Below are 27,170 nucleotides of genomic sequence, written 5' to 3'. Positions count from 1 at the left end.
AGGTTGCTCGAAGAAATTCTAGCGTAGTTGCCTTGGTGTAAAAAAAAACTTATATGTATACCTATCGACCTTACTTACCGGTATACGGGGGGATAAATTTTCATCGGCTTTGCCGCAGCTTTGGCGCTGTTCTGTACTCCGAGCTTTGGCCGTATGCCCGTACCTGTCTCGCGACTGTAAATACAGACGGAAACGCCTCGGATGCTAATACACCCCACGTTGTTGTACGTGTTCCGAGGATATTTACAACCGACTCACGTATCTACGTGTTTACATTTTTCTACCAAACTCGAGTGTTCGGAAACAGGGAGCCGGAAAAATATGTCACGCGACACGACGATAGAAATTTTCCACGAACATTGGCTCGTTTATTATTTTCAGTTTTGGGGGAACGAGAGAAAAGAAACGTAATTAACGATTCTCGCACGTTGAAAGGATATCGTCGAGCTGAACATTTCGCAAAATTAATTAATCACTTATATACAACCTGATTAATGAGAAAGTATCGTGCCAATTTACGTCCTCTCGCGTATCTCTATGGCCGAAATCGTCCTCCTTTTTTTTTTGGATTACCTTAAACTTTGTCTCATCGAGAGAAAAAAATTTGCTCAATTTGGATGAGAACGTGCGATGAATATTGTATACGGATTATCGAGAAAACTGTCAATGCGAAAGTAGATGCTTGATTCATTTACTAATGGCGTGCGGAGTTATCTGATCGGAACAATTAAAAGGGGGGGAAAAAAGTATTTCGCAAAAAACTTCTGCCTCTGGTCGAGGCTAAGCAAGAAGTGTTTTTTTTTTCCTTTTTCTTTCAATCCGGTATTCAATGTCGTTTTTCTTCAAAGTAAATATAAAAAAAATAAAAAATTGTTTTCTCCGTTACACCTGAAACGTACTTGAACGCATTTCTCTTTCCGGCGACGGATTACCGCCACCAGGTTCATAAAAGGTGGTTAATTCATTTATTCATCGGGTGTCGAAACTATGGTGGGTAGGTGTGATAAAATGAATTGAAAACTGAATGGTATGGAAAAAAAAAAAATGTCAAAAATCGTGGGTTGTTCACGGTAAACGGGGGGTGCAGCTTATTTGCCAACCATTGGTTGACGATTATTTAACCGCTTGGAATATGTACACATATTTTATGCTACATCTACATATATAGTTCGTTGCACTTGCGCAAGTTATAAGGTAATATTGCGCCAACAGTAGCTCGTTATAATGGAGTCGTGTTCATTTCGTCGCAGTTATATTATTACGTACAAGGCGTTGGACTTTATATGTATACACGGTACATGAGACTCCAATTGGAATCTCGTGCTACAAAATAGGACCAGATATAGCGTTGAGTAAGTGTTACACCTATCCCATCAGAAAACTGAGCTATCTAAAATGTCGTAATAAAAATCCAGCCTGGTGGTTTAAATTTTTTCAACACGCCCGTCCAGTCTGCTTTCAATTTTGGGTGATGAAGAAAATTTTCAGTTTCATTTCATGCTCAATAAGTATAATTTTGGAATCATTCGGCATGATTTTGTTGTTACTCGGTAACGCGTGCACGTCTCTAATGATCCTATAACGTAATACAGCCGCGGGATTGGAACATAAAAAATTCCAACACGCATTTGAGAATGGGTACGACTTTGATAGCCGATAGCGAGTGTTCACCGTCACTTTTACGTACGAGAAAAAACGTAATTAAAAAAAAAAAATAAAATAATACAAAGATAGAAAGAAAAAGTTGCGGAAACAAATATACGAGAAAAAAAAGTAACACGCTGTAATATCACGTATTCGTACGAAGAATAGGGTAGAGAAGCGAAGTGGTTTGGTGAAGTTTTGTTCTGTAAAAAGATACGAGAATCGGTATTATGTCGAACGCCTTTTGACTGGCTTCAATCTCGGATTTCTATACCCGTCGGATACACCAAAGTCTCAAAAGCTATCTTTGTGCCCTGCAGTGTGTGATGCACGTATAATAATCCTTTTCTTTTTCTTTTTTTTTTTTCTACCGATGACTGTAATGAAATTCAATATGTATACGTCGGCTGTGGAAACGTTGAAACTTACCGATCTCACGTATTTGTTGATCATCTCTCCGAGCTGCGGTGCTCTGCTTGTGTGAAGCGGAAGTCTGACGCCGGAGGAAAGCTGGAGACTGCACACCCCAGATCTGGTTGGTCCGACGGCGACGATATCTTCGAGAAGAAGAGTTTCCAGGATTTTCAAATCACCGCTGGGCGCTCGCTTCAGCAACCTCAGCCCATGGTGAGAAACGGCGACGTGTTGGGCCTCGGGATGCTGAGGTCCGATCTGTGGGAAAAAAATGGAAATAAAAAAAAAAAAAATTACGATCACTTCGAAGACGAACTGTGAGATAATTTTACTCGAATGTACATCGTAAACTGTCTTCGTTTGACCGATTGATTTATTTTCAATTATCACTCATCAATAAATACCGCTATGGATATTACGTAACGACGTTGTACCGAGCATTGGCTTTATCCGTACCCCGCTTTGTTTCAGCCCGACGTTATATGAAATTGCATAATTATGATTACTTGTCTAACACGCAAGACTTCCCGTAGATCTAACAAGTAGGATTGCGCAAGCTGAGATTTTTCTTATAACTTCTATCGGTATACCTTGTAACACCTACGTTATGAAAAACGGGATGTAAGATAAGCGATTCAATCATATGTCTAGGTACGCGGCTACTCTTGTTACCAAACGCATTCTACTCATCTTCAAGGCCTCTACTTCTTTCACGGTAGAAAGAAAGGAAAATGATTCATTCGCATTGTAAGCTCGAAGAGTTGAATCGAATAAAAGCGAGAGGATGTTGGAATAATGACGTTTGGTTGATGCTTGAAAGAAAAAAAGAAAAAAACAGAGAATCCTCACCGAGACAGGAAATATCCTGGCGAAGTATATCGGCCACTGTTTCGCCATGTCAACGACGTTCTTTTTTATGGTAATTTTATGCTGTGTGCTTTGGAGATTTTCCAATGTGATTCCATAGTTGTCGAGCATTTTCAGCATATTTTGTCTGTCTTCCTTGTTTATCCTGATACTCGAAGTGGCGAGTACGTCGTAGGCTACTTGGCAGAATACGAGGTGAAGAGCTAGAGGGCTCGTCAGATTTTCATTCGGCGCGAACACCTCCTTCTTGACTCTCAATGTCCAAGTGACACGATTGTAAGTAAAATGGGCGTTCGAACTTTGAGGGAACAATTTGGTGTCGCCAACTTCCTGGGCTTTTTCGATCTCCGGTTTATCGACCGGCGGTAGAACTGGCTTCAAAAATTCCGGCCATTCTTCTATCTCGATTCTCTCCATTTTATCCGTATGATGAGTCGAAGCCACGCTGGATCTTCTCTCCGCCTCGCGATCCAGACGTTTGTATCCCTGGCGTTGAACGGCGAAGGAATCTCTGGTGTTCGGGACCACGCCGAAATCTCGCGACGAGGGCATTCCGAAACTGTCTCTGGATTTCGGCGAGACGTCTCTCATCATGCCGAAGGAATCTCTCTTCGCATTCGCGCTGTCAAATATATCTCTCCCGGTGGAATACACGTCCCTTCCGTACGGACTCTTTGGCGAAGCTGGTTCAAAAATGTCCGAACTAACGTCCTTTCTAGAGTCAAAATCTGCGCTCCTATTGTCGCGTGTAGAACTTGCCATGTCGGTGCTGTCCTTCCCGTAAAAGTTTTTACCGTTTTCATACTGACTTCTGTACTCGTGAGTTTCCCTGAGGTGCTGTTGCGACGCGAACAAATCTCTGCTCTGGCTGAACATGTCGCGCTGATTTTTCGGCGAGTGATCGAACATGTCCGATTCGGGGGAACCGCGGAACACGTCGCGGTTTTTAGGCTCCACCGGAGCGGGCGGAGACCTCGGCTGAGGTACTCCAGATTGGCTGAAAGTAATCGGAGAAAATAAAAAAGACTCGAGTGAAAGGTGATCTATGAATAGTTAGAAGATTAGGTGGAGTTTTCGGATGCTTACCTATGACTGTACATGCTTCCACCTCTTGGACTTGGTGGTTCGGGGGGTGTAACCGGAGGTGGCGGCGGTGCCGGTCTTTCCATTCTTTCTATTTGACTTCGAACTACCTGAGCCTGAGTCATCATGTCCGTCGTCCCTTTCGACGTCACACTCTGAGCGTCGTCGGCCGTCGTCGATGCGTAATCGTCCCATCTTCCACCTGTGCAACCGACACAATTTTATATAAATACGCTTTGGATAACGAAAGAAATTGGAGGGGATTATCGAATAGATGCGTTACCTAGCTGCTGTTCGAGCAATAATTTTCTGTTATCCTCCAATCTCTTGACCTTCCCGTCTTCCCTGGGCAACGCAGGTTTTTCCGTAGTTTTTGTAGACCGGACGCTGTGATTAGCCGTAACTTTTTCCAGTCGTTGTCTCATCTCCGAACTAAGTTTCAGCTTCCCTATGCTCCCCGGGGACGGACGCTGTGCTCCGATTTCAAAGCCCGACCTGTAAAACGGGAAGCAGAAAAGTGACATTAATTTTCAGTAGATGTCCTCATCCAGTTCGAGCGACTGATCGTCGGAATAATTATACTAACTTCGACTTCTTCTTCTTTCTATCCCCTTCGTCTTTGTGTCCGTCTTCGTGCCTCGAAGGACTCGAAGCGTTTTGGTTACCGGAGCCCCTCTCTTCAGCGGTAGTATTTTCAATTTCAAATTCTTCCCATTCCACTCCACCCTCGGGTGAGGCATCGCCTTCGTCCTGGTATTCCTGATACTGTGGTGTAATTTTTCGCTGCTGATGTTGCTGTCTCATTTTGAATTCTATAAAACTATCTTGAATTTGGGCTTCGGTCGCATCGCTCGGCGGAGGCCATCTGTGGATAGAAAAAAAATATCTCCATATCGAAAACCCATCAAAAAAAAAAAAAAAACGGACGCATTCAAATTCGAAAGGACTTCGACGATCACCTCCATTTTCCGATTCTGACCGTCTTGGCTCTTCCGTAGGGATCAAGGAACGGCCGGGACTCCGAAGGATCGTGAAGTTCCAAAGGTGGCGGCATCGGCGGTGGTGGTGGAACACCCTTGCTGTTGCTCGAGTTGGACATGTTGCTTTCGACGCTGCTTTTGCGATTTTTAAGCTCGCTGAGTACGTTGGTAAAGTTCGTCTGCACGTTTCCCTTGTTAACGCTAGTCCTGCGGGGGTCGGAGGACGCTGATATTTTTCTCTCCGTAATTTTTCTTTCGACGCTCAACTTTCGCACCCCGTAATCGTTGCTGATCTTACGATTTTCTTGGTTACCGATCGGCTTTCTCGGCGGACTTTGAGACCGATGAACTTGCGCCTTGACGGTCACAGTTTCCAAACGATTTCCGATCGGCGTTGACTGAGCAGGCATCGCACGTTTTTCCGTTGACCATAGCTCGCCGTCTTCCGGCTCCCGGAATGATACCTGATAAGGTTGCAAATTTCATGTTCAAACGAGACGATCATTTCGCCCGATAATTACATAGAGACAGAGCCCAGATTAATCGTGGTGGTGGATTGCAAGCTAGACAAGTGGGATTTTGAAAAAAAAAAAAGGACATCAATTATCGTGAAGTATGTACAATACGTTAGGAGACAACAGCCGAAGTTGAGCAGAGTGCAAAGTAAAATATATCTGGATGAAGTGAAGATTTTTTTTGTTTCGTTGTACACAATGTCGTACAGTTGTCCAAAGGAATTTAGATTACAGTAATTGATTCTAGTGAAATTACTGGCATCTTGTGACCCCGGAAATGAAATATATTATGTACCTGGTGGATTTCACCGGGTTCGCATTATTATATATTAAATAGAGCGAGTTCAGTGAGTTAATAACACAGTGCAAGCAAGAAACTGGTGCAGGGTTTTTCAACCATTGTTATAACTCCGCCTTTGCGTAGTTGCCTAATCGTTCTTAATATTTTTTTCACCAAATTTTTTTTTTTTTTTTGCCGTACGACCAAGAAATTAGATACACGTAATTTCGGTGTACATATAACTTCCCGTCGATCGTAAATTTCACGGCGGTTTCGAGGGCGTGGTTCAGCTAACTAAATATATTTTGTATATAATGGTGTAATTTGTGACCATTATAATGCCATTTTATTTTAGCCGGGTATTTATACTCACAGCAAAAGTTCACAGTGTAGATTACAACTATTGCGGTCAGATTACCTTCTATTTTCATCGTCAAATGAATTACGAGTAAAAAGTACATGTAAAAAATCTCAAATCTTTCCAATTAGCCGAGGCTAATTAGACTCTCGTAAAAACTGTCCCGGATTTACCGAGCACAGCATAGATTCTGGATTTTGTTCGAACCCTCGGTTTGAAAATCGCCGTGAAATTGGCCATCCGATGGATAAAAAAGTCTCGAGAAAAAGGGGGATAGATAAAATAATCATCCAAGGAGATTTGGATCAATGTAACTGACGCTGATATCGATTATCCGCTTGCCTCGTTCGCAGACTGCAATTAGTTGCTAAATAGATACCTTGGAATAGCGTCCGATAGAGTCATTGGGGCCCATTTCGTTCATTTTAATCATTTCGTTATGATTGTTTGGGGCTGGGGGGGCTAGAGACATGCCCAAAGGGGCCGCAGGGTACGTCAGAGTAGAAGGCATGCCCTGGAAAAACACACACCGATACCGATCCCCAGTTCAGAACCCAAAAGATCTCGACCACAGCGTAGAGTTATTCACCTTCTTTTTTTTTTTTCATTTGCAATTTCTTTTCAAAAATGTTCGTTCTGTTTCAATCTTAGCTTCGGTTATTATTGAAACTCACGTCAAGTTACACGAACGTTGGCGTGACGCTAGGCAGGCGGAATAATACATCGGTACAAAATTAGTGACAAAAAAAATAATTGGCAATTGCATGCGCGCATTAATTAGTAACGTATTAAGCGACACGAAGTGTGTTATTCTGATGAATTTTGTCAATCACATGTTGCTTTTCGAATGACTCGTAACCGACGATTTCGCTGACTCTTTCAATGCTGGCAATAATTTACAATATTTACACCCATTATGTACAGATGCAGGGTTTTCAGAGAAATTCGAATTTTATTCATATATTCGATATTCTTTCGTTCAAAAAAAAAAAAGCAGAGATGGAAGCCTGCTGGAAGAATTTCTTTGAATACCCTGTCGGATTTTTTTTTCCTCTCAGTTTTGCGTGTTTTTTTGAGACAGCGAATCCGTTTCGTAGCTACGAGAAATGAAGACAAGGCGTTAGACACTCGTTGGCTTTCAACATCAATCGATCGATCATCGCCAGTTTTTGCCTCGCGTATTTGAAACGTATCGTGCACTTTGACTGATAAAAAATTGAAAACTGACAGAAGAAACGAAAGGAGTTGAACCGCTCGATAGAAAATTTGTAAAAATGTGTCAGACAGTATAACCATTTCCAATATTATGTGTGAAACGTGTGTCGGAAGTAGGATAAATTAGCTGTACACGTTATATGTTGTGTATATTACGAATAGAAAAGTATAGCATTGAAATTTTTTACAAAAATTTAATTTTATTCAAAACGAATTCTATTTTCAATCGACTCACCGGCTGTTGATTAGCGTTTTGAGGACTCTGTACCAGTAGTTGTTGGAGGGCCTGGTTCTGGGCGAGTAATTGTTGCTGAATCTGAATATTTTGTGCCATAGCACTTTGCAAAAATGCTCTCTGCAAATTCTGCTGATAAGCGGCCATGTCGTTATTTTGCGCGGTAGGCGGGGAATTCGGATAATGGGGTAAACTGAGTCCTTGCATATTATAAATTGGTATCGGCATAAATCCGGAATTCATTCCAGGATTTTGCGGATTTTGAACACCCTGAGTCGGACCGAACATCGGCATCATCATGGGCGGCGACATCATCCCTCCGGGTGACATGGGGTTGAAATTGAACGCCCCGTTTTGATTCGGAATGTCCATATTACCGCCGCCCTTGATTCGCGAGCTAATATTCGCGGACGTTATCGAATCGATAACGCGTTTCATCGAATCATCGTTGGTCACCCAATCTACGAAGTCTTCCACATCGTCCAACGTTTCATTTCCGTGCTTTCTATCGCCCAAACCTTTGATACTGGCGGCCAAACTTCTCGCGTCCGACAACTCGTCCAAATTACCGTCTAAAACCGGCATGAAAAGTTCGTCCAAAAATTGATCGACGTCAGAGGCTTGACTCGGTACCCGAACTCGTCGTACGTGAGAAGCGAGAGAAGGTGCTTCGCTTGTATCCGACATTGCCGATGATTTAACACCTCCGTATTCACTTTTTTCGATGTAAGCTCGGCTCGATTGACTCCCGGGGAAAGCGCGTTTGCCTGAAAGAAAGAATCGTGGGGGTTTTCCACTCGTCTGTTTTATGGATTTTCGGATAAATTTTTATTCAAATAAATCGTACCTGGATATTGCGATTTGATGAACCTCGTCTGCGACCTTATATAGCTGCTCTTGTCGTCCTCCGATCTTCCAGTTTGACTGACCGATTGAATGTCTGGATATTCGAAATCGATGGTCATGTCTTCTTCTTCCAGGATATTAGGCTCCGTCGTTCGGCTCACGCGACTGTATTTTCGCTCCTGAATAATCTCAGCCCTGCTCATATACTCTACGTTCGTTACTGCCGAAGTTTCTCCAATTCTCTCCAAGCTGTGGTAACGTTCGTTCAATTTGGACGCCGACAATCCAAGGTTCGCCAACTTGCTCGGCGGTGTCACCGCGTCCGGTTGAAGTAAATTATCCAAACTTCGGCTTCGCTGCTTGTCTTTTTCAAAGTAACGATCGTTCAGTGCCGATTTACGCGACAGTCCGGACTCTGAGGTTTCCAAAATACCCTCGTGCGATTGCTTTCTCGTTTGCTGGAAATTGTGTAGCAAAAATTAATTAACTTCCGATTCAACTGATTACCGATCTTTTTTTTTTTGTCTTCTTACAGCAGTTTTCGCCACTGGTGGCTGCGGCGGAGGAACAGCGGGTCTTCTCGGAGACTGAATTTCGGTTTCTACCGGCTTATCGACGACCTTCGGGGCCGGCTTTCGTTCCAACGGCTGGAAGGTCTTCAGCACCGGGGGTTCGAGCTCCTGTTCCAATTCACGCAACACTTGAGCATGCTGAAAAATCGGTTTATGGGAATTGATAAGAAAATTAGCGCGATCTCAATGTAATCCAGTGAATAAAAATTCGAGAATAAAAACGCACTTCTCTTTTCTTTATGGCTGGGAAGCTATTTTTACGTTGTTCCATGAATATGTTCTTCGCCGATGGGAAAGCCGGGGTTAATTCCATTTCGGAAATCAGATCTAAAACGTAATCGAATCCGCTGGTTTCGGTGACGATAGCATCTAGTCCGTCCAATTGATTCCACAGGGTGATAGTCCACCCGGTATTATCGACGCCATGATTTTGTACCGCCAGATTAGCCAGCTCCTCGCACGACGTCCAAGAATCGACGGCACAGGTGGTCGTTTCGCCTGAAAATTTTATTTTCGATCGACCTCGATTATTGTCATTATAAAATAAGGGTGGAAAATTTGCAAAGCTTGCAATGGAACTAACCGTCGTAAAATCCAACGCAAAGCGCCATGTTCACTCTGTTTCTATTCGCTCGCCACTCGAGAACGCAAGGTGGATAATTTCTAGCGACTTGGTAACTCGTAGACTGATTATTGTTCGTTATTCTAAGCACAGTTCTTTCGCTCTGAAGTAATTTACGCTGACAGTACGCCTTATAGCCATCGTAAGCGTGGTCCGAAACGTACCTGAACGAAACCACGATCGTTAGTATCACGATTTTAGATTACCAGAAATTCGGTTTGGCAAAAAAAAATGATACTCACTTGAGGAGATACTTGAATAATGTTGGACTAGGTTGAAAAGCAGAGAGACAATTGGCCAGCAAAAGCCACCCTCTTTCTTTGTTGGCGTCGTTGTCATTTTTCCAGGTCTGATTGGCGAGTTGGCACAAAATTTCATCGCGCAATTTCTCGTTCACTATACCCTTGTTCACTATGTAATCGCCCAACGCTTGCTCCCGCTTCCCGCTAAGATTATTCTCGTTCATAAATCGTAACAGCATTTTAAATATCATCAGTGAATCCGTGTAGTCTTGATCGCGAGCCTTCGCCAAAAATGGCGTTTTTATCGGCTCCCGTTTCATGCCAAAAATATGACTTTTGAAATATATATTGGTGAACTTTGAAAACTGGTGCTGATCGATGTCCACCGGTAGACGATAATTATGGGGTTGCGGTACCACCGGACCGACGACTTTCAATAAATTTCTCTCCGTATGCGTAGGTTGCCAATCTGAAAAACAAAAATCATGCCTCAGAAACATTCGCGGATTCGGAAACAACAGGGATAAAAATCCAATGAAATTCTCACCGTCCAATTTGCTGTAAATGAAAGCGAGTTCGGCTGGAATTTCGAGATGGTTTACGCCTGCAACAGCTCTCGATGCTCTCTCCTGTTCTTCTCGTTGTTGTTTCGCCTTCGCTCTTTCTCGGCTAGCTTTTTCGATTTCCGCTCTCTTCTGCATCTCCGCTTTCAACACCCTGAATTTCGCCCTCTCTTTCCTACCCCTGTGCAATTTTTGCGCCATTACGACACCCTTCTTCAGAGCTCTGTACTTCGTCCTCTCTCTATAACCGCGGTAAACGGCTTGCAGAAGCACGGTGCTTCTGGAAATATTCAAAAATCTTCTACGTGCGAGAAAACCTCTCGTGTATCTCTGAACCGTTATCGCCGCCCTCTCGAGAATCAGTGCTCTGTTATACTCCAGTGTTCTTTCGAGGGATTCCCGAAGGAAAACTCTCGTCAAACCCAGCTGATATTGCGTGTGCGATTCCTGGGGCGCTGCTTTGTCCAGAATCATTCTGCACAATTCCTTGTTTGGCGCTCCTCGTGGAAGGTTCGTATTTTGCACGAGGTATCTGTAACGGTCCACAAAGTGACTGAACAAAAGTCGCACGGGGTATCCAGTTTTACGGATTCGAATTGTTTCCAACATTCCCGTGTAACGCAGTTGCTCCAACACGCAAGGCATGTCGTATTTCATCGGGGCTTTTTCGGTATTCGGTTTTATGCAACGTACGAACCAAGGATTGCATCTGTAAATGAGAAATAAATTGCTTAGCAGTTTCGCGACAACGTCGATTGTAATGATCCGGGTATTCGGTGCACTCACTGCGACATTAGATCTAAAAGCTGTTGCAAACTATCGTGGAATCTTGCTGACACGGTCGGGGTCCGCGGTTTCATCGTGACGAATCTACCGTTCGGTTTGTTCATAGTTTTGTTAGCTTCGTGGGTAGTTCTTACGTGCTGGAACATCTTGCTGACCATCTGTAATTGTTGGGATCGATTCGCTTTAGAAGATTCGTTTTAATTTACTGTTTTTTTTTTTTCATTTCGCATTCAAATTTACGGCGGGGGCACGTTACTTACGAGTATTTTACTGCTGATGAGCAACTCTACGACGTCTGGCCTCAGAGTGTCCCTATTTTTGTCGAGGAAGCCGTCGACGTTGTACCAGACTTGACCGGCGTAATGTTTTATCGCGAATTCGGCCGAATTCATCCTCGGTCTCGAGTACAATTCACTCAGCGCGTGATTGTAATGGCACTTTTCCAAAAACGACAAATCGCTGGCCTTGGGGAAATTACTCTCGTCGTCCAGCAGGTGCAATATTCCCACAGGTTTTTTGGCTATCAAGTTTATCACCGGTAGATTGTCCTGAGGGATATGAAAATTGATTTGAATACGCGTCTCGGATGAAGTTGGATTTTAGGTATCCGAAACTCACGGTGTAATTAATTGTAGTCCAGTCAATTTTTTCCTTAGCGTATTCCTGTTGTTCGAGTTTGAATATGTGCTTGTTGAAATAAAAGTGTAGATTCTCGTTGGCATAGTTGATGCACAATTGTTCGAAACTGTTCTCGGAGAAATTCTCAAAACCGAAAATATCGAGGATTGATATGGCGGAGGTCTGCTTCGTTCCCTTGTAAACGATGTGATTCACCCTTGCTACTAACCAAGCGAACAACGAACTGTACAACGCTTTGGCAAACGCGTCTCGAGCGTCCAGAGCTTGGTCAATGTTGAGGGCGGTCACGACTCGTTCGTTTCTCGCTTCCTGAAAATCGGTAATCCTCAGTCCGACGCCTCTTTGCCAATTGGCATTTTTACCAAACAAATATTTCTCCTAATCTTACGGTAGTTTTAGTGGTGAGCGCTCTGATTATCCCGTCGGCGTTAACTTGGAGCAAATGTGCAGCCCATCGAATTTCAGCGTCCGATCCGACCTCGACACCTTCTTGACCGTGTCTCAGTTGCTTCCGGTGAAAATACACGTTACCCAAGTGCAATACGCTTCCCAGTATTCGGAATATCGTGTCTTGTTCTTCGGAGGTGAAACCTAATACTTGCATCGCTGAAAGTAGGGCTTTGAAATCCTGCGTGTCATTTTTTCCATCGATTTCGCAGCTGCCACCCTGCGTTGACGTTGATTAGAAAAAAAAAAAACAGAAAGAAGAGAAAGATGAATAAATTATAAATTTATGAAGCGAAATAGAGGAGGATAAATGAAAACTTCAAGGATGTGGAAGTCTTGGCTTGTTTCTTTTTTTTTTTCTCTTTTCGGATTTCTAGGATCTAATTAGGCGGGTAAAAAAAAAGTGTGTTATTTATGTCTCCCATGTAGGTACATGTGATATTCTCACAAACAAGCATGTGTAACACATAGAAACGAGTTCTCACTTCTGGAAAGAAGAATTGAATGGGTATCACATTGCATAGCTCATGAATATTAATGAGCATCATTCACGTGTATGCGTTATGCTGTATACGTTTATAATTAACTGTCGTCCCGAAGCCGTCGACTCACCTGATTCAGGTAGAAATATTTGTCAGGCGTAAGAAGCCCGTACTTGTCGCGAAGTTGTTGATCCAGACCGGCCAACAGTTCATAAAACACGTGATAATTTCTTTCCTCCGATGCTTGCGTTACTATTCTGCTCTTTTCGAGAAGATATTGTGTCACTCTGCCCCCCACTATAACGCCGCTGTTGGGAGAGACGAAATAAAAACAATCATAATTCACTTCAGTTCAAAAGTTTCTTCGGCATATTTTGGCCTGATTTATTTTTCGTCGACGTATACTTACTCTCTGAAATGAACCTCCAGATACTTTCCGAATCTACTACTGTTATCGTTTCTCGGTGTTTTCGCGTTTCCGAAACTTTCCAGAAGAGGTGCAGCTTCGAGAATTTGTTCGGTCACGAGATTACTCGGTGCTCTGTTCACCGCTGCCAAATATTGCATGACTAATTTCGTCGATTCAGTTTTACCCGATCCAGATTCTCCCGATATCACAACCACCTGATTCGCACTGGCGTTATTCGCCGCCGATACTTGACTGTAAGCCGAAGACCCGATGGCGAACAAGTGACTGCAATAATATTTCAATTAGTTTAATGTCGTTCTAATATTTTTCTTGCGATTTTTATGAATTCTCAGGGACGAACTCACGGTGCTAGAGTTCCCAGGATTCGTCCTTCGTACAATTTGACCTGGTCAAGGCCGTAGATGTCGAACATTTTGTAGGGATTCACCGCAACGAGTATACTGCCCGTGTACGTCTGTGAACCGCAACCAAGAGTTGATCAATTTAAAACCCATTGAAATGAAGAAAAGTAAAAAAAAAAATTCAGTCTGCGGTAAGCCGGCTGTTGCTATCTTTCACAAATTTCGATTCCATTGTAAAGTATCTATTCTGCATCAAACTTACGTATATCAATTCTTTGTCGTAGCGAATTTTCAAATTCCATAGTAACGACGCCTCGTTCAGGTCTCTGCAAAAAAACACACGGGAACGTGATCAATAATTTATTTTAATCCTTCTTTGTCGGCTGTCTCGTAGATAAACCTGAACACCTACGACAGTTGGATCATATCCTCGACTCCATTTTGTCCGAGGTCCTGGCGTGGTCTCACCCCATTCAAATTCGTCAGGGTGAAAACTTGGGGCTGAAAATGACAAAGGGACGAAATCAGACCGAGTTCGACACAACACCTTCCTCTCGTCAATTTCGCTCGAACATTTTCCAAGCTCTCCCATTACATTTTCCATTAGAATTCTGATGCAAATATCTGTTAGAGTATCCGGTATCGTTTTCATCCTTTTTCTCGTCGATTTATGGAACGTTGAATTTTTCGATGCAGGATTACTCGTTCGAAATCCTTGTTGTCTACGTGCGTAACTGTCGTCGTCACTCGGGCTATCAAGGATAAGATATTCTTCGAAGGATTGGCAACTGACGTCATCGGAATCCTGGTGCAACAAGTCGGTAACAACGCTCCAGGATTCATCGCTGACCATGGAACCGGTCGACACCGAACTTTGCATCATTCTCAAAACGGACTTCGTAGTTTTGTAGTGCCATTCGACAAAGTCCTGTCTAGGGGCACACGGGCAGACCTTCTCGGTTTTCGTCACCATAGCTTTGGGGATAGCGTAACCTTGATCGTCGATAAACGGGTCAAAAGTCTTGGAAGCGTCGAATCGTTGTGGAAATTTTTCTGATCCGATATTAACGCCTGGTACGGCGTAATCAGCGGATAATGACACCGAATTCCTCATATCGTCCGTGCTCACCGTCGATCCAAACGGTTCAGCGTAATCAGAGTTTCGATTTTTTGTTCGACTAGCGTTAGTTTCTTCGCGGTTTCCGGCTTCTCTCCATATTGACGCTGATTGATCGACTCCGGCGGGGAGGTATTCCATTTTTCGGAGGTCAAGGTGCGAATCCGGTTCTTCGATGACATTGAAATCGTTCACCGAGCGCGAGTAATGATTAACCTCATCGTGGCTCATCGTATGTTACATCAGTTTTAAATTCATTGAAAAATTACTTTCTACGGCGTAAATTCTGTGGGCTTCTAATTTTTTTTTTTCTCTTCTCGAGTTAACTTATTACATCTCGTGGGTTAATTATATTCGCTTCTATGCGGGTTATTGGAGCGGTTGATTTTTTTTTTCATTCAAATTACTCTCCATTGTTATTTTAAAATCTTAAGAAGCACCGATATGATACAAACGCTCAGAAAACTGAATATGGGCGTTTTAAGGCACGGTATCCATTTGGGTATCATATGAGGCGTGTATATACTTGCGGAACAATAGATGTACAAATCATTGTTAATATTCATCCCCGTAGATTAGCATCTTCGTGTACGAGAATCTCAGGAATCTTCGACGAATGTTTAGAGAAAAGAAAATGAAGAAAAAAAAAAACAACAAATTATTGTACCGTTCGTTACGCGGTTGTCCCTTCTTTATTCGTTTGATTTCAATACTCTACACACGGTTGCCCAACGCATTCTCAACTTTACGTCCACGTGCAGTTATATAGCTACTTTCTTTTAACTCATCTTCGCGACGACCTCCTCAACTACGAAGAAATTTATCATCGACGAAGAAGGCTTGGCCCGTACAACGGATGTTAGGTTTTAACCGATGACCTCACACGTACGTGAAATCACCTGTCTCTTAATTACCAAGCGTGATGAGAAAAAAAAAAACAAATTAATAAATAAGAAACACTGATCACAGCGAGCGACCAACAATTACGTGAGCTCTGTTTGCACAAAACTTCCGCACAACTGAGCAAAAAGTTAGACCAGATACCTGCGTCATTCGGTTAGAGAAAGAAGCGAAGAAAAAAAAAAAGGGTATCATCTTTTATGCACACAGCATATTTTGATATCCACGGTGAATGCAATTGCGCGAGAATTTATCAGAGCGCAGTCTTACGTATACAGCTAAAAATAAAGTGTACAGTAAATTGAAAGAATGAAATTGATGGTTGAAACAATTATGGGTAAACATCACAGAGCGTCAAGTTTTTTGTTCTCTTCCGCATCCGTGTTCGATCGCTCTATCAACTGTACGATGATCATAATCTGTTGATACAAATTATGCAACGCCAGAGATATGCGTCTGTATGCCGAGTCATCTGAAATAGGCTACTCGAATGTGGAGTTTTTACTCTGCGTCATAAAAACGCTTCTCGTGATTTACAAGTCTTATTTTTTAATATTATCCAAACACGTGAGGCTCACTGTGGGATCTAAGATGTGGAAATATTTGTTATTTTATAAACCCCCCCCCACCACCGAATATATTCTCTTTACAATATACCGTTGATCTTGTAACACTTTTTAATCCTGAATCCCAAACCTCCTTGGTTACTTAGAACAAATAAATATTTATCGTTAACCTGATTCCGACCACACGCAGGTGAAATCTTCACAGGGGGTCAAACCGACTGAAATTTCGCTGTGTCATCCGCTAATTTAGCGACGTTAATCAATTTTTTTCCATCCCAAGTTTTACTTGAGTTATAGAAATTTTATTAATTTACCGCACGTTGAAAAACGAAATTACAGAACTCAATGAATAATGAAGAAATAGATGATGATTAATAAATCTAACAAAAACTATGCTTACTGATACCGTAATTACTGCACATATGATTTTGTAACGAAACTTTCTTACCGATTAATTCGATATTATTACGCGTACGCTGCTGCTGGTTAATACGCAATTAAGTAACACATTCGGTCACTTTCACGGAAGCAGCTGGTTCAACTACGTCGTGAAATAATATACGTACACACGGTACACGTATAAGTAACACATACTCACCTATTTAGCTATACATGTAAGAATAAAATATCTATTATAACACGTCAGGTGTATATAGGAAGGTAGAAAAATAGCTGTTACTGCAGCGTTGCGTTCATCACGAAGCGTGCGGCGAGCAATGCGCGGGATTAAATATGCCTGGTATTCCAATAATCTCGCATTCAATTGAACTTTCTACTCAACACTGTACTCCAGGCCACCTTTCCTCCCATCCCTACTATTTTATTTCGCTTATTTTTCTCCGTGCCCTGCCCCCCTCATTTAAATATTCAACGCTCTCCGTTAGCCTCGACTCTTCTTCTTCTTCTGCTTCTCTTCTTCTTTTTTTTTTTTTTTTCATCATTTTTACGTTAAGTAAGAAGGTACACTTGCGCTACGAACTTCTGTCAGCTTATTCACCGAGTTAATTAAGCTAACATACGCGTTTGTCGCTAACATTTATTTCTGATCTAATTATATGTACAAAGATGTATACGTATAATAATATACGTATTTATAAACGCGTACAGCGCATAGGTGCCTGTTTACTTTTCACTAACCACATTCTCGCGTCCGTTTACCCTGCATATAATTTCACGAAGTTGGTTAAAGTGACACTAACTTCTCTGTACGGATGTTACTGAAAAATAAATACATTAAACACTTATACCGACTCTCTGCGGAGTTTAACTTATGGAATTCAGACCTTATACCGCAAAGGGTATGTAACGGTTGTTTTATAAGTTTAGTATTTACCACACACGAGAGAGAGAATTATGCTGCAAATTTTACACGATTCAACGGTTGCATCGGAAATATCTCTAGATCAAGTACGGATACTTTGAGATTTATTGAATACGCGCTGTACCGAAGTGGTGGGAAATTTTTCGAGGCCAATGCCACGGTCATTTTTGCGACCCACTCAAAGTTAACCGATTTCCAATTTCTCGTCCCGCTGCCAATTATTATTGCGGGTAATTAAAATCTATTTATATAGTCAATCGGATTTCGATACTACTTGGTGGCCGACGAGCATATCATAATTTTGACGGGAAATTATTCTCACGTAGTAAATTTAAAGGAGAACGAACGAAACGAGGGATTATTTATTCGCCTTGTTCAAAAACGATTTATAGCGAATAATTCTCGTTTGTCCGTTTTATATATTTTTTCAACGACGCATAACAATGGCGTCTGCGACACAGCGACCATGCGCTTGTAACCAGTCTTGCAGGTCGTATAATGTATACCCTATGCCGCATATATACCCTTAGAATTTTCTTTGTGTCGTTCTCGATGAGTCACAAACTGAAACTCTTGAAAGAGAGGGAGACAGAGAGACTCGAAGGAGCGAAATGACCGGAGTGACCAAGGTCCTATGATACGTAAGCGCGTGCAGACTTGCATTTCCTTCGAACTTTTTATCAAAACAAAGCAAAAAAAAAAAGAAACAAAAAGAAACAAAACTACTATAATGGGCGTTGAGTAAAGATCCGTAGTAACATTCGCAAAAGTACGTATCATCCTTCTGCTGTTATAACCACGCTTCCTTTTGCAGGATATATATTCGTGAGACCAGTGTAAGAAACATGATCTTCATTTACTGCTATATACCTATATCCCTGCAGCTATGCATAACGGCAGAAAATAAAAGACACGCGAATATCCACCAGAGTAGATCCTTATTTCAGTTACGTCATGTGGAGAAAAAAAATACCCCCAATTGATATTTTTTTCTTAGATTTTTTTCTTTTGTTCAGTTATTATCTGAGGTATGAATTTTTGAAAATTCATTTCGACTGCATCAAATACTTATTCCAGAAACCACGAAAGTGATGGTAATTAGCGTAAAATGAGAACGGCGAGAGTGAATGAACGAACGAACGAACGAATGAATGAATGATATTTAAAACGTACCGTTTATAATGTTCATTCACTCCGTCTTATAATAATCCTCGACTATACCCGTATCTCGCGCTAGGTAATTTTCAGCTCATAATACAGCGAACGGTGAGCTGAAATGTCCGAGGTATTATACCATTAAAGTCTGCGGATCTTTTAAGTTTCGGAACACTCGCTCTCTTTTACCGCACAGCTTTCATTTGAAAAATGTCTGCACGTATTAAACACAGATTCGTGCTGTCCAAATTCGTGTAACCTCGTTCTCTTGTTAACGTATGCGAGTTTGAACGCTCTCATTAATTCGTCTGGTGAGAAAAAACGAGCCGGTAGATTTCATTTGAGGAGAACAAAAGTAAAAATTTCTGTGAAAAATCTGCGGAGGAAAACGCATTTTGTGTCGCCGAGTGTACGGCAATACTCGTGGCGCGGGCAGAAAAACGGAAATTGTTATTTCGACGTTCCACTCTCATTGCCCGGCTAATTTTGTGAATATTATTACCCACTTATATCGACGTGCATTTGTGCAGCGATGAAAGGGTTATTACCTTGCCAGCTATGACAGCTTGGACGGAAAGCACGTGCGCCGCTCTGTGATATTCCAAAACTTCGCCGGGTAGGACGTGACCAACCCCTGGATCGAACCACACGAGCTCACCCTGAAATGAAAGAAGTTTTTTTATACGTCGATCGCAATTATCGATTCGATTGGATTTGATTTGTGCGCTCGAGATTTTTTTATCGCGGACTCTGATTGAATTTTGAATCACAAAGTTAGTCGGATGTATCGTAACACAGCTCTGACGTCGATGAAATTAAGAGTAGAGAGTGACGTTTCAATTTCAATGATTGAACGGTTACACGATTTTTTTTTTTCCCCCTTTTATTATTCTATCATTATAAATCGATCGACGTCGACTTCCACCTAGCGTGGATCGAACTGAGGAGAAACTGTAGAAATCGTTTTTTACTCATTTTCAAGTTCTCATTTTTTAGTTCTTTCATTTTTTTTTCTCCATTTTCCCCGTATTACAGAGTGAGGAATTTCTCTGCGGTTTAGTGTATTCGGTACGGAGCCGCTGGCTGCAACACGCCAAGTATCTATGCTATATATAATAATCTAAAAGCAGAGATAATTGCAAATAACACTCGCCATTTTTCACGGTACGCTTTCGAATGTTTTTTTTTCACAAATTTACAACACCGCAAAGAATGTGGATAACTGTTATACGCGATGTTACCTTCGGCAAGATCTGCGCTGCCGGAATATCCTTCGGCCGAAAGGACGAGATTCGACGCCGTGTTACGGAAATCTGAATTTCCGGAAATAATGATAAATACGTTTTACGCGCGATTTTTATCATCGTTAATTAGCCAAAGTATCAGAGCTTGAAGTAAATCAAATTACAACGATTATTACACACGTTGTACTGGTGCAGAATATTATTATACTCGCTTGAATATGTATAACGTGTGATTATAATGTTCTAACCATTTTCGCGTCCTTCCAATCACGAGGTTGACTATTTTCGCTCAATTTTGCGGGCAGGGATAATTTCCTCGCCGTGCTCGATCTTCTGCGACCGGTGCATAGGCCGAAAATCGACGAAGGACTCACCGCGGGTACGTAAAACGTCGACGAATTTTTACCATCGATTTCGCTGTACGATCTGACGTGTCCCGTCGACCCCTTTTTCGCTACGTTATTCGATTTATCTTTACCAAATTTCGAAGCACCCGCCGAATCGAATTCCGCTCGGGTGCGTTTGCTGCACGTCGGCAGAGTGTTGGAATTCTTGACGGTTGCTTTTTTCGGTAAAGTTCTCGACGATTTCCGACTGTGCTTTGTGTAGAGAGTTTTCGTACGTTCGGTGTCATTTAAAGCGTAGTTCTTTGTCGTCGAACCAAAAGTCAGCGAGCAATAAGCGTCTTGGAAAGATTCCGAAACGGCGCCTCCTTTTTTCGAGGATTTTGAAAAATTGGGAAGCGATTTTCGCTTCGCGGTAAGGGAGTAGTCGGTTCTCGAGAATATCGAAAAAAACGAGTTTCTCTTTTCCGACGACCCGACAACCTTCTTCGATTCTTGGTGACCTTGGCCCTTCCGTAAACCTTCCTCGGACAGCCGTACGGTTTTTTCTATAAAACTATTTTTGTCGAACGTCGTTTGCATATTCCCCTGACGTTCGGATAATATGCGATCCTGATGGGTTCCCGTTGATTTAGGAAAGGTCGACGACCTCACGCCGCCACGATCGGTTCCCGCCCGAAGCGAAGAACCGACCGGACAAGAACCTCGTGTTTCTAGGCAAACCGTTGCATAAGTCCGGTCGTGGGCGCTGCTCCGTCGTCCACGGGAGATCGTTGTCCTGGTTAACGACTCACGCCGGTTACTCGAAGCGTTTGAATTAACTTCGGACGTTGTATTCCCGACTAGTCGGTTATTACCCGACGACGATATCGGGACGACGTAATCGTCTCGATCGAAGCGATCGTTCGAATCATTTATCGTCTTCGCCGCATCGGTGGCGGCAACGCCGAAACCGTCGACGATTCTCCTCCTCGACACGGGGAAAAGATGACGAGCATTGGATTTGGACTGTTGGGCTTCCGACGAAGATGACCTCGAGCTATTCCGTGGGAGAGAAGAACCCCGACGACCTGTGACCTTGAGCTCTTTCGAGGTGATCGTTCCGTATTCCGACGACGATTTACCGTAGCACAAAGGAGCGCACAGGGGATTTCGGAACGTCTTTTGCGCCGCGATGCCAGATTTTTGGGAAATTTTCACCTTCGAAGTATCGGTATTTTTACGATTTCGATCTTCTTTTGGCAAATTCACACCGTACTCCGATCCCGATCGTCCGTGACGCGATTTCGGTTCGTCGAACGCTTGGTTCGAAATCGTTATCGTGCCACTTTTTATCATCGAAGATCCGTTCGGCAGCGATGATTTTCTGCGAATTCTACCGTAAAGCGAATTTTGCCAACTCGCGACGTTATCTTCACTTCTGCCGTTCGCCGCAAAGACAGGTTTTCCTGGATTCGCGGCGGTTCCACTTTTCGGGAGTGTCGACGGCCTTGGAATAACCCTGAAAGCATCAACTACGGGGACTTCGAAACTTCCCGAAGATACGCTGTAATTACCAACCGACTTGGTATCCTCTGTTCGAACTGGTTTTTCTTTTACCGCAGTCTTTCCTTCGGGCGGCTTACGCGCTTTCGAAGAGATTTTTCTCCGCTGCTCTTGTATCCTACCGTAATTAGTTTGACCGGTTGAATTATTTAGAGAAGATTTTTTAGACTCCGGAGAATTATTGGTCGCTTTGTTAAGGATTTCTCTTCGAGATATTTTCCTGGCGTCGAACGGTAACGCGTACACTACCTCGCCTTGATTTCTCGATTTACTCGAACGTCCGGTCGTTTTCGAGAAATCGATGTCAACTTTTCTGAAACTCGAAGCCCTGCAGTCTTTGTTGTTGTATCCGGCTTTTCCGTAATCGGTGGACCTGGATGTGGATCGATTCGACGTAGACCCCGTTGCGGAGGTGGTGACTAACGATTCCCGATTACCGTTCACGTTACCGACGTTTACGGCGCCGTCGGAATTTGGAACAAAATTTAAATCTGGGTCTAGGGCATCTACATTATGCAACACGTGTTGCTCGGCTAAAAACCGTAATTCAGTCGCGGCATAATTTCCGCGATACGATTTCACCGCTGATTTTGCTACACGCCGGTCGTCTAGTACCGCGGCTGCGGCCGTCCACACCCTGCATTTTTCCGTAGAATTCATCTCCCAAATTTTCTGACCCAATCGATCGATGATCATTCAATTTTTTGATGTCATTTCTCCGGTCGAATAATCAACACCGGATATCGGAGGATCATTTTTTCTCGTCGGTCCAAAACGGGGCCAAACGATTCATGCTCTTCCAATTCTCTACGAGTACGTGACTGACTTTATCGAGCATTTTACCGGGACTGTCGTCATTTCTAAATTTATTGTTAGAATTAATGGGACACGCGAAGCTCAATGGGTCACGGAGTCAAAAAATCTTTTAATGCGTCGCACGTCGTAACGCGATACCTAACGGTTTTCGAAGGAAGCGCCGTTCGAATAATTATACAACAATTTAAATATTATTCCTTCGGACGACGACGACGACGTATGGTTTGGCGACCCTAAGACACGATGTCGTATACCGAGGAATGCGATTTCGAGTCACACGCGGTGAGTCGAGGTCAAGATTAATTGAATATTGGTATAAGAGCTCGGTGCAGTAATCCACTCCGCGATGGCACGATTGCATGCGTTAGTCAAACACCTAGCGTCTCTCGAACTTCATCTTATTCTTTTATGATTTCAGGAGAAATTTGCACACCACAGTCACAAACCGCACAAACTATTCGTTCGCTCGACACCGCACCGGTACCTCGCGTTTAGATTTTCGAGCTCGGTCCGATCATTCGAATGATTTGAAAATCGATCATTACGTACGCGTTGGAAGTTTTTATTTTTTCTTTCGATACAAACGGTAACCCATGGACCGAGCTGTCGAATTTACTTTTTACGGGCCGATAAATTCGTGAAACTGTTTTCAATCATTCTCGCAACGTACACGGTACGGACCATCGATCATCGTCTATCAAAAAAGACGATCGCGCGATATATTTTTTCTCACGAACAATTAAAATCACCACACGTCCGCACCGCGAGAGGTAAGAACAAATTTCTATGGTTGTTTTTTTTTTTACGGTCCTCTTTCGCGAGTTTTTTTTTTTCGTTTTTCTTATTAATCGGTACAGTATGTATACTTTGATCCGAAGGCGAGGATGTTCGATGCAACACTGAAGTGGTTTTATAGAAGTTCCTCGCAACAATTGCTTTCTTCGCGTATATTTTTGTATGTATGTATATAGACTATGTACGTACGACGTACATACATAGATATTGCAATGGCGTGTTTCCACTTTAATTAATTCTCGTGTTAATTAGGAGTAGGTAACTGTCTGCCGACGGTTCTATGCTACCGGGATACACCTATAGTCTTTGATATTTGGGTTGTATAATCCTTTTCCCATTTCGATCCTTGTTACAATATGATATTGTACCACAAGGATTCGCGAAAGAAACAATTTAATTTTTTTCATACGTGTTCATCCAACCGGGATATTCAGCTCGCGCCGTTACACATATACCTGTGCGGTCTAGCCGCTAAAAATCGCACAGATTCAAAAGTAGGTAAGCCCAACAAACTTTTGTCATAGTGTACGCAACCTGTAAAATATTTTCTATTATAAATCAAATATTGTTTCGTATATCTCGACATGAAGGCGCCAATGTAGTGCTTCGGGGTGGAACAGACCGTGCTCAGTTCGCATATAACACGAGTTCATAAATTATAACCCAGGTAATACGTAAGGTATATGTACCGCACCACACTTATACCTATCTGAACGGTATATATTTATTCAATTTAATAACTAGAATTAACTAGGCTACGGTTTTAAAAAAAAAAATCTAGACATTTGATGACAATTGCGAATCATTCTTTGCGCGATATTTTGACAAGCTTTGGATCTCAGGGACTCGAATCCGATGAGTAAATTGAGCTATGAATCAATTCCATCGAGATATTTCTATTTTTTCAGTCGAAAAACCAAAAAATTGGCGATAACTCGATCATTTCGATAGGTGGATGGGATGCCTGGATCCCAAAAACATGAGAATGTCGTAGATTTCATAAAAAAAAATGTTGCCTTTCGACCCTAAAATTCAAAGAAATCAAGGACTATATAGTCTTTGAAAAATCTTGCGTTTTGGTAAAAAATTAGACGGTTTTGTTCTCAACTGCGTGCTCATCTGAAAAATTCATACGCTTTCGGTACGGGGATAAATATTTTTTTATATCACGCACGCATTATTTTATTATGCCAATGAACGATCAACCGATAGCCCCGAGCTATGCGGCTGATCTCAGCGTTCAACGTTTCGCCCTGTACCAATCGAAAGAGACTCGCCGATCTCAGAAACTTAGCGACGTTCGAAAGTGCCCTCCATACGTCCACGCGGCGTACGTACGAATACGTATACACGTCGAATACTTTTTCTCGATCGAGTATAGGTTGGTTACACATTTATAAATTATACATGTGGGTATACGTTTTACTCGTTCAAAAGAAGCTATAGGTATACAAAGTTGACGCACCCAACCGGCACGCACGCGCCGATCATTGACTCTAGGCGAGCCGGACGAATGCGTAAATTCCTTCAGCACTCCGGAGCGATCTCCGTTGCGGACTACGGTCTCGCAGATATTGACATGAAACGCGTTAAACGACGAGGAGAAAATTTCCGAGCAAAATTTAAATTTCAACCTCGGAAATCGAGGTGGTTGTGATTACAGAATTGGCAGGACTATAGCTCGCTTGATCATCCCGCGAACTTCAAATTTTTGAATTCATCGTCGAGTCATAATTCATTTTGCCTTCGTGAATCAATTAGTTTTCGTCATCTCTTATACGACTCACCTTTTCCCACTCCGTATACATTTTGGAGCTTTTCGTCGTACTGCTTATTCGAATTCTTCTTTACGAGTTTAGTTAAATTATTCTCCGGTCTGAAGTTCCCCTCATCTTGCTGCAGAATTCGAATTGATAGCGTCTCGACTTCGTCACCTGGAAAATCGAAAAAAAAGAAACCCGATTTAAAATAGCTCAAGACAAATTGTTCTCGCACTCTTTAGTGGCAGAAATTTATACGGCACGATTCCGGCATTCCGTGATCAGGCAAATTCGATTAACAATAATTTTTGTCGACAATAAAAAGTCGAGGAAATTGACGGTCGATCGATTCTCGGTAAATTCTCATTAGGCTATTAAGAGGACGTGAGTGAGTATCGTCGAGTCGGCATAAAAATAGTAATAAATGTCGACGTCGGTCTCGCGTTATACCGAATCAAGATAAATCACCAGAACTCATTGTAGATCGTTTAACCTAATGATTTGAGTAATTAAAAAGTTACATTCAGTGTCGCCGTAGAAATTCTTCGTTCGGTAGAAATTACACATTTACGACCTTTTGTACATATATCTGGTGTGAAAATACAAAATCTGCATTTCTATTCCCGATTACATGTACCTGCAGTATAATATATCATGCAACGAAGGTTTCTCTCCGTTCAGGCATTCCACGAATCGAATCGCCGGACCTGAACTGTCCATTCGTATGACAAACATACAAATAAGTTTCACGGATTAAATATGGGAGATCAAGAACTGTGGCCATTCATGGTGTCTTCGAGTCCAACTTCGTGACTAGAAAACGGGTGTTGCTTTTATATATGGAAACAGCTCGCGCTACCGCAAAACACTACAGAGTTGACAGTCAACAGGTTCAATGTAACGGAAGTACCCACTGCACTATATCTAATTGTATATACATATAGATATATATATATATATATATGTATTACACATATATAAATGTGCAGGTACAAACCCCATATGCCGTATCTACTGCACTGCAACCGGTACATCCTGTTTATATACTTGCAACGACTTTTGATATCGCGATACACCCAACGTCCCGATTTTTAGATCTTAGAAAACGCGTATAATCAAACCTCGAATCAATTAATTTTTCGTTTCTCTGATTAATTATGCGCGAGCCGATCGAACTTGTCGAGAATTTTATCATCATGGGCTTGATTACGACCCGGCGAAATTGGAAGAAAATTTCCTCTCGACATTTTTCGTCAATAATAATAATCAGATACTTTTTACTGGACACATCGATTAATGAGGTAATTATTCACTTCAACGTTGAAACTAATGGTGAATTGATGAGTAAAGACGGGCAGAAATGCAGTAGCTTATTTTCAGATGGAGAGGATAGATAATAGATACTTATAAAGTGTAAGTGAAGCAATAGCAATAATCAGCAGCTGGAGGCGCGCAATGCAAGCGCGCGTCTATTGGAAAAGTGTTACAGTAATACAGTGGATAGTCTATGGATATCCAGTCATATATATTTGTAAAGACAAAGAATATTATAAACAATATGTTGGCATAACATACGAAGTATTGCATGTGTACAATCTCTTCGTCTGTCTATATTTTTAGACTCGTTATATCACGATACACACGAAGTGTGTAAAACGATTATTATTCTAGTATAAGAAGTAAAAGCACATTACACGTATTTTAAATGACCTTCGCTGAGCTATAGGAATTTATTTCGCAACCTTATTTTATGGTAATTCGTTTGTGCATTCACGTGTACGATTCGTATTACAACGTTAATTATTTTTACAGTTTTTTTTTTTTCGAATTAAGCTCAGACGACGATCCGTTGTAAAAATCGATGTCACGCTCGTTAGATCGGCTTTCGCATTAGTTCTTCTTCTGCTTTTCGATTATTTTTTTCTTTCTTTATTTTCCGTCGAAGGCGAAGGCCTTGATAAATAATACGAACAGAGAGAGGAGTGCCGCCGGTGGAATCTTCGCAGCGAAGATGCGGATTACATAATTATCCGATCTCCTTGCGAT

At 42.1% G+C, this 27,170-nt stretch overlaps 1 protein-coding gene across 3 annotated transcripts in view; it reads right to left on the bottom strand.

The window, feature by feature from the left end:
* Positions 1 to 27,170, bottom strand: part of LOC105693576 (unconventional myosin-XV) — a 75,272-nt gene that overhangs the window by 44,186 nt on the left and 3,916 nt on the right. The window contains exons 2-26 of one of the 3 annotated variants that reach the window (XM_048653605.1): positions 25,152 to 25,298; positions 19,169 to 19,279; positions 13,974 to 14,062; positions 13,824 to 13,887; positions 13,565 to 13,674; positions 13,200 to 13,484; positions 12,921 to 13,098; positions 12,250 to 12,528; positions 11,841 to 12,170; positions 11,483 to 11,770; positions 11,223 to 11,380; positions 10,421 to 11,145; positions 9,874 to 10,342; positions 9,593 to 9,795; positions 9,236 to 9,507; positions 8,971 to 9,147; positions 8,439 to 8,895; positions 7,592 to 8,358; positions 6,521 to 6,655; positions 4,968 to 5,452; positions 4,595 to 4,873; positions 4,292 to 4,503; positions 4,012 to 4,210; positions 2,908 to 3,922; positions 2,074 to 2,316 (exon numbers count right to left, since the gene is read on the bottom strand). In XM_048653605.1, coding sequence (XP_048509562.1) covers positions 2,074 to 2,316; positions 2,908 to 3,922; positions 4,012 to 4,210; positions 4,292 to 4,503; positions 4,595 to 4,873; positions 4,968 to 5,452; positions 6,521 to 6,655; positions 7,592 to 8,358; positions 8,439 to 8,895; positions 8,971 to 9,147; positions 9,236 to 9,507; positions 9,593 to 9,795; positions 9,874 to 10,342; positions 10,421 to 11,145; positions 11,223 to 11,380; positions 11,483 to 11,770; positions 11,841 to 12,170; positions 12,250 to 12,528; positions 12,921 to 13,098; positions 13,200 to 13,484; positions 13,565 to 13,674; positions 13,824 to 13,887; positions 13,974 to 14,062; positions 19,169 to 19,279; positions 25,152 to 25,172 — 7,551 coding nt within the window. In that variant the 5' untranslated portion in view covers positions 25,173 to 25,298. Of the gene's footprint in view, positions 1 to 2,073; positions 2,317 to 2,907; positions 3,923 to 4,011; positions 4,211 to 4,291; positions 4,504 to 4,594; positions 4,874 to 4,967; positions 5,453 to 6,520; positions 6,656 to 7,591; positions 8,359 to 8,438; positions 8,896 to 8,970; positions 9,148 to 9,235; positions 9,508 to 9,592; positions 9,796 to 9,873; positions 10,343 to 10,420; positions 11,146 to 11,222; positions 11,381 to 11,482; positions 11,771 to 11,840; positions 12,171 to 12,249; positions 12,529 to 12,920; positions 13,099 to 13,199; positions 13,485 to 13,564; positions 13,675 to 13,823; positions 13,888 to 13,973; positions 14,063 to 14,156; positions 16,523 to 19,168; positions 19,280 to 25,151; positions 25,299 to 27,170 lie in introns of those variants that run through there. The other 2 variants (XM_048653603.1, XM_048653604.1) reach the window with 2 other exon arrangements.

This window comes from Athalia rosae, chromosome 4, assembly GCF_917208135.1.
Source record: "Athalia rosae chromosome 4, iyAthRosa1.1, whole genome shotgun sequence".
Classification (NCBI taxonomy): domain Eukaryota; kingdom Metazoa; phylum Arthropoda; class Insecta; order Hymenoptera; family Athaliidae; genus Athalia; species Athalia rosae.
This window is presented reverse-complemented; position numbering and strand designations above follow the sequence as displayed.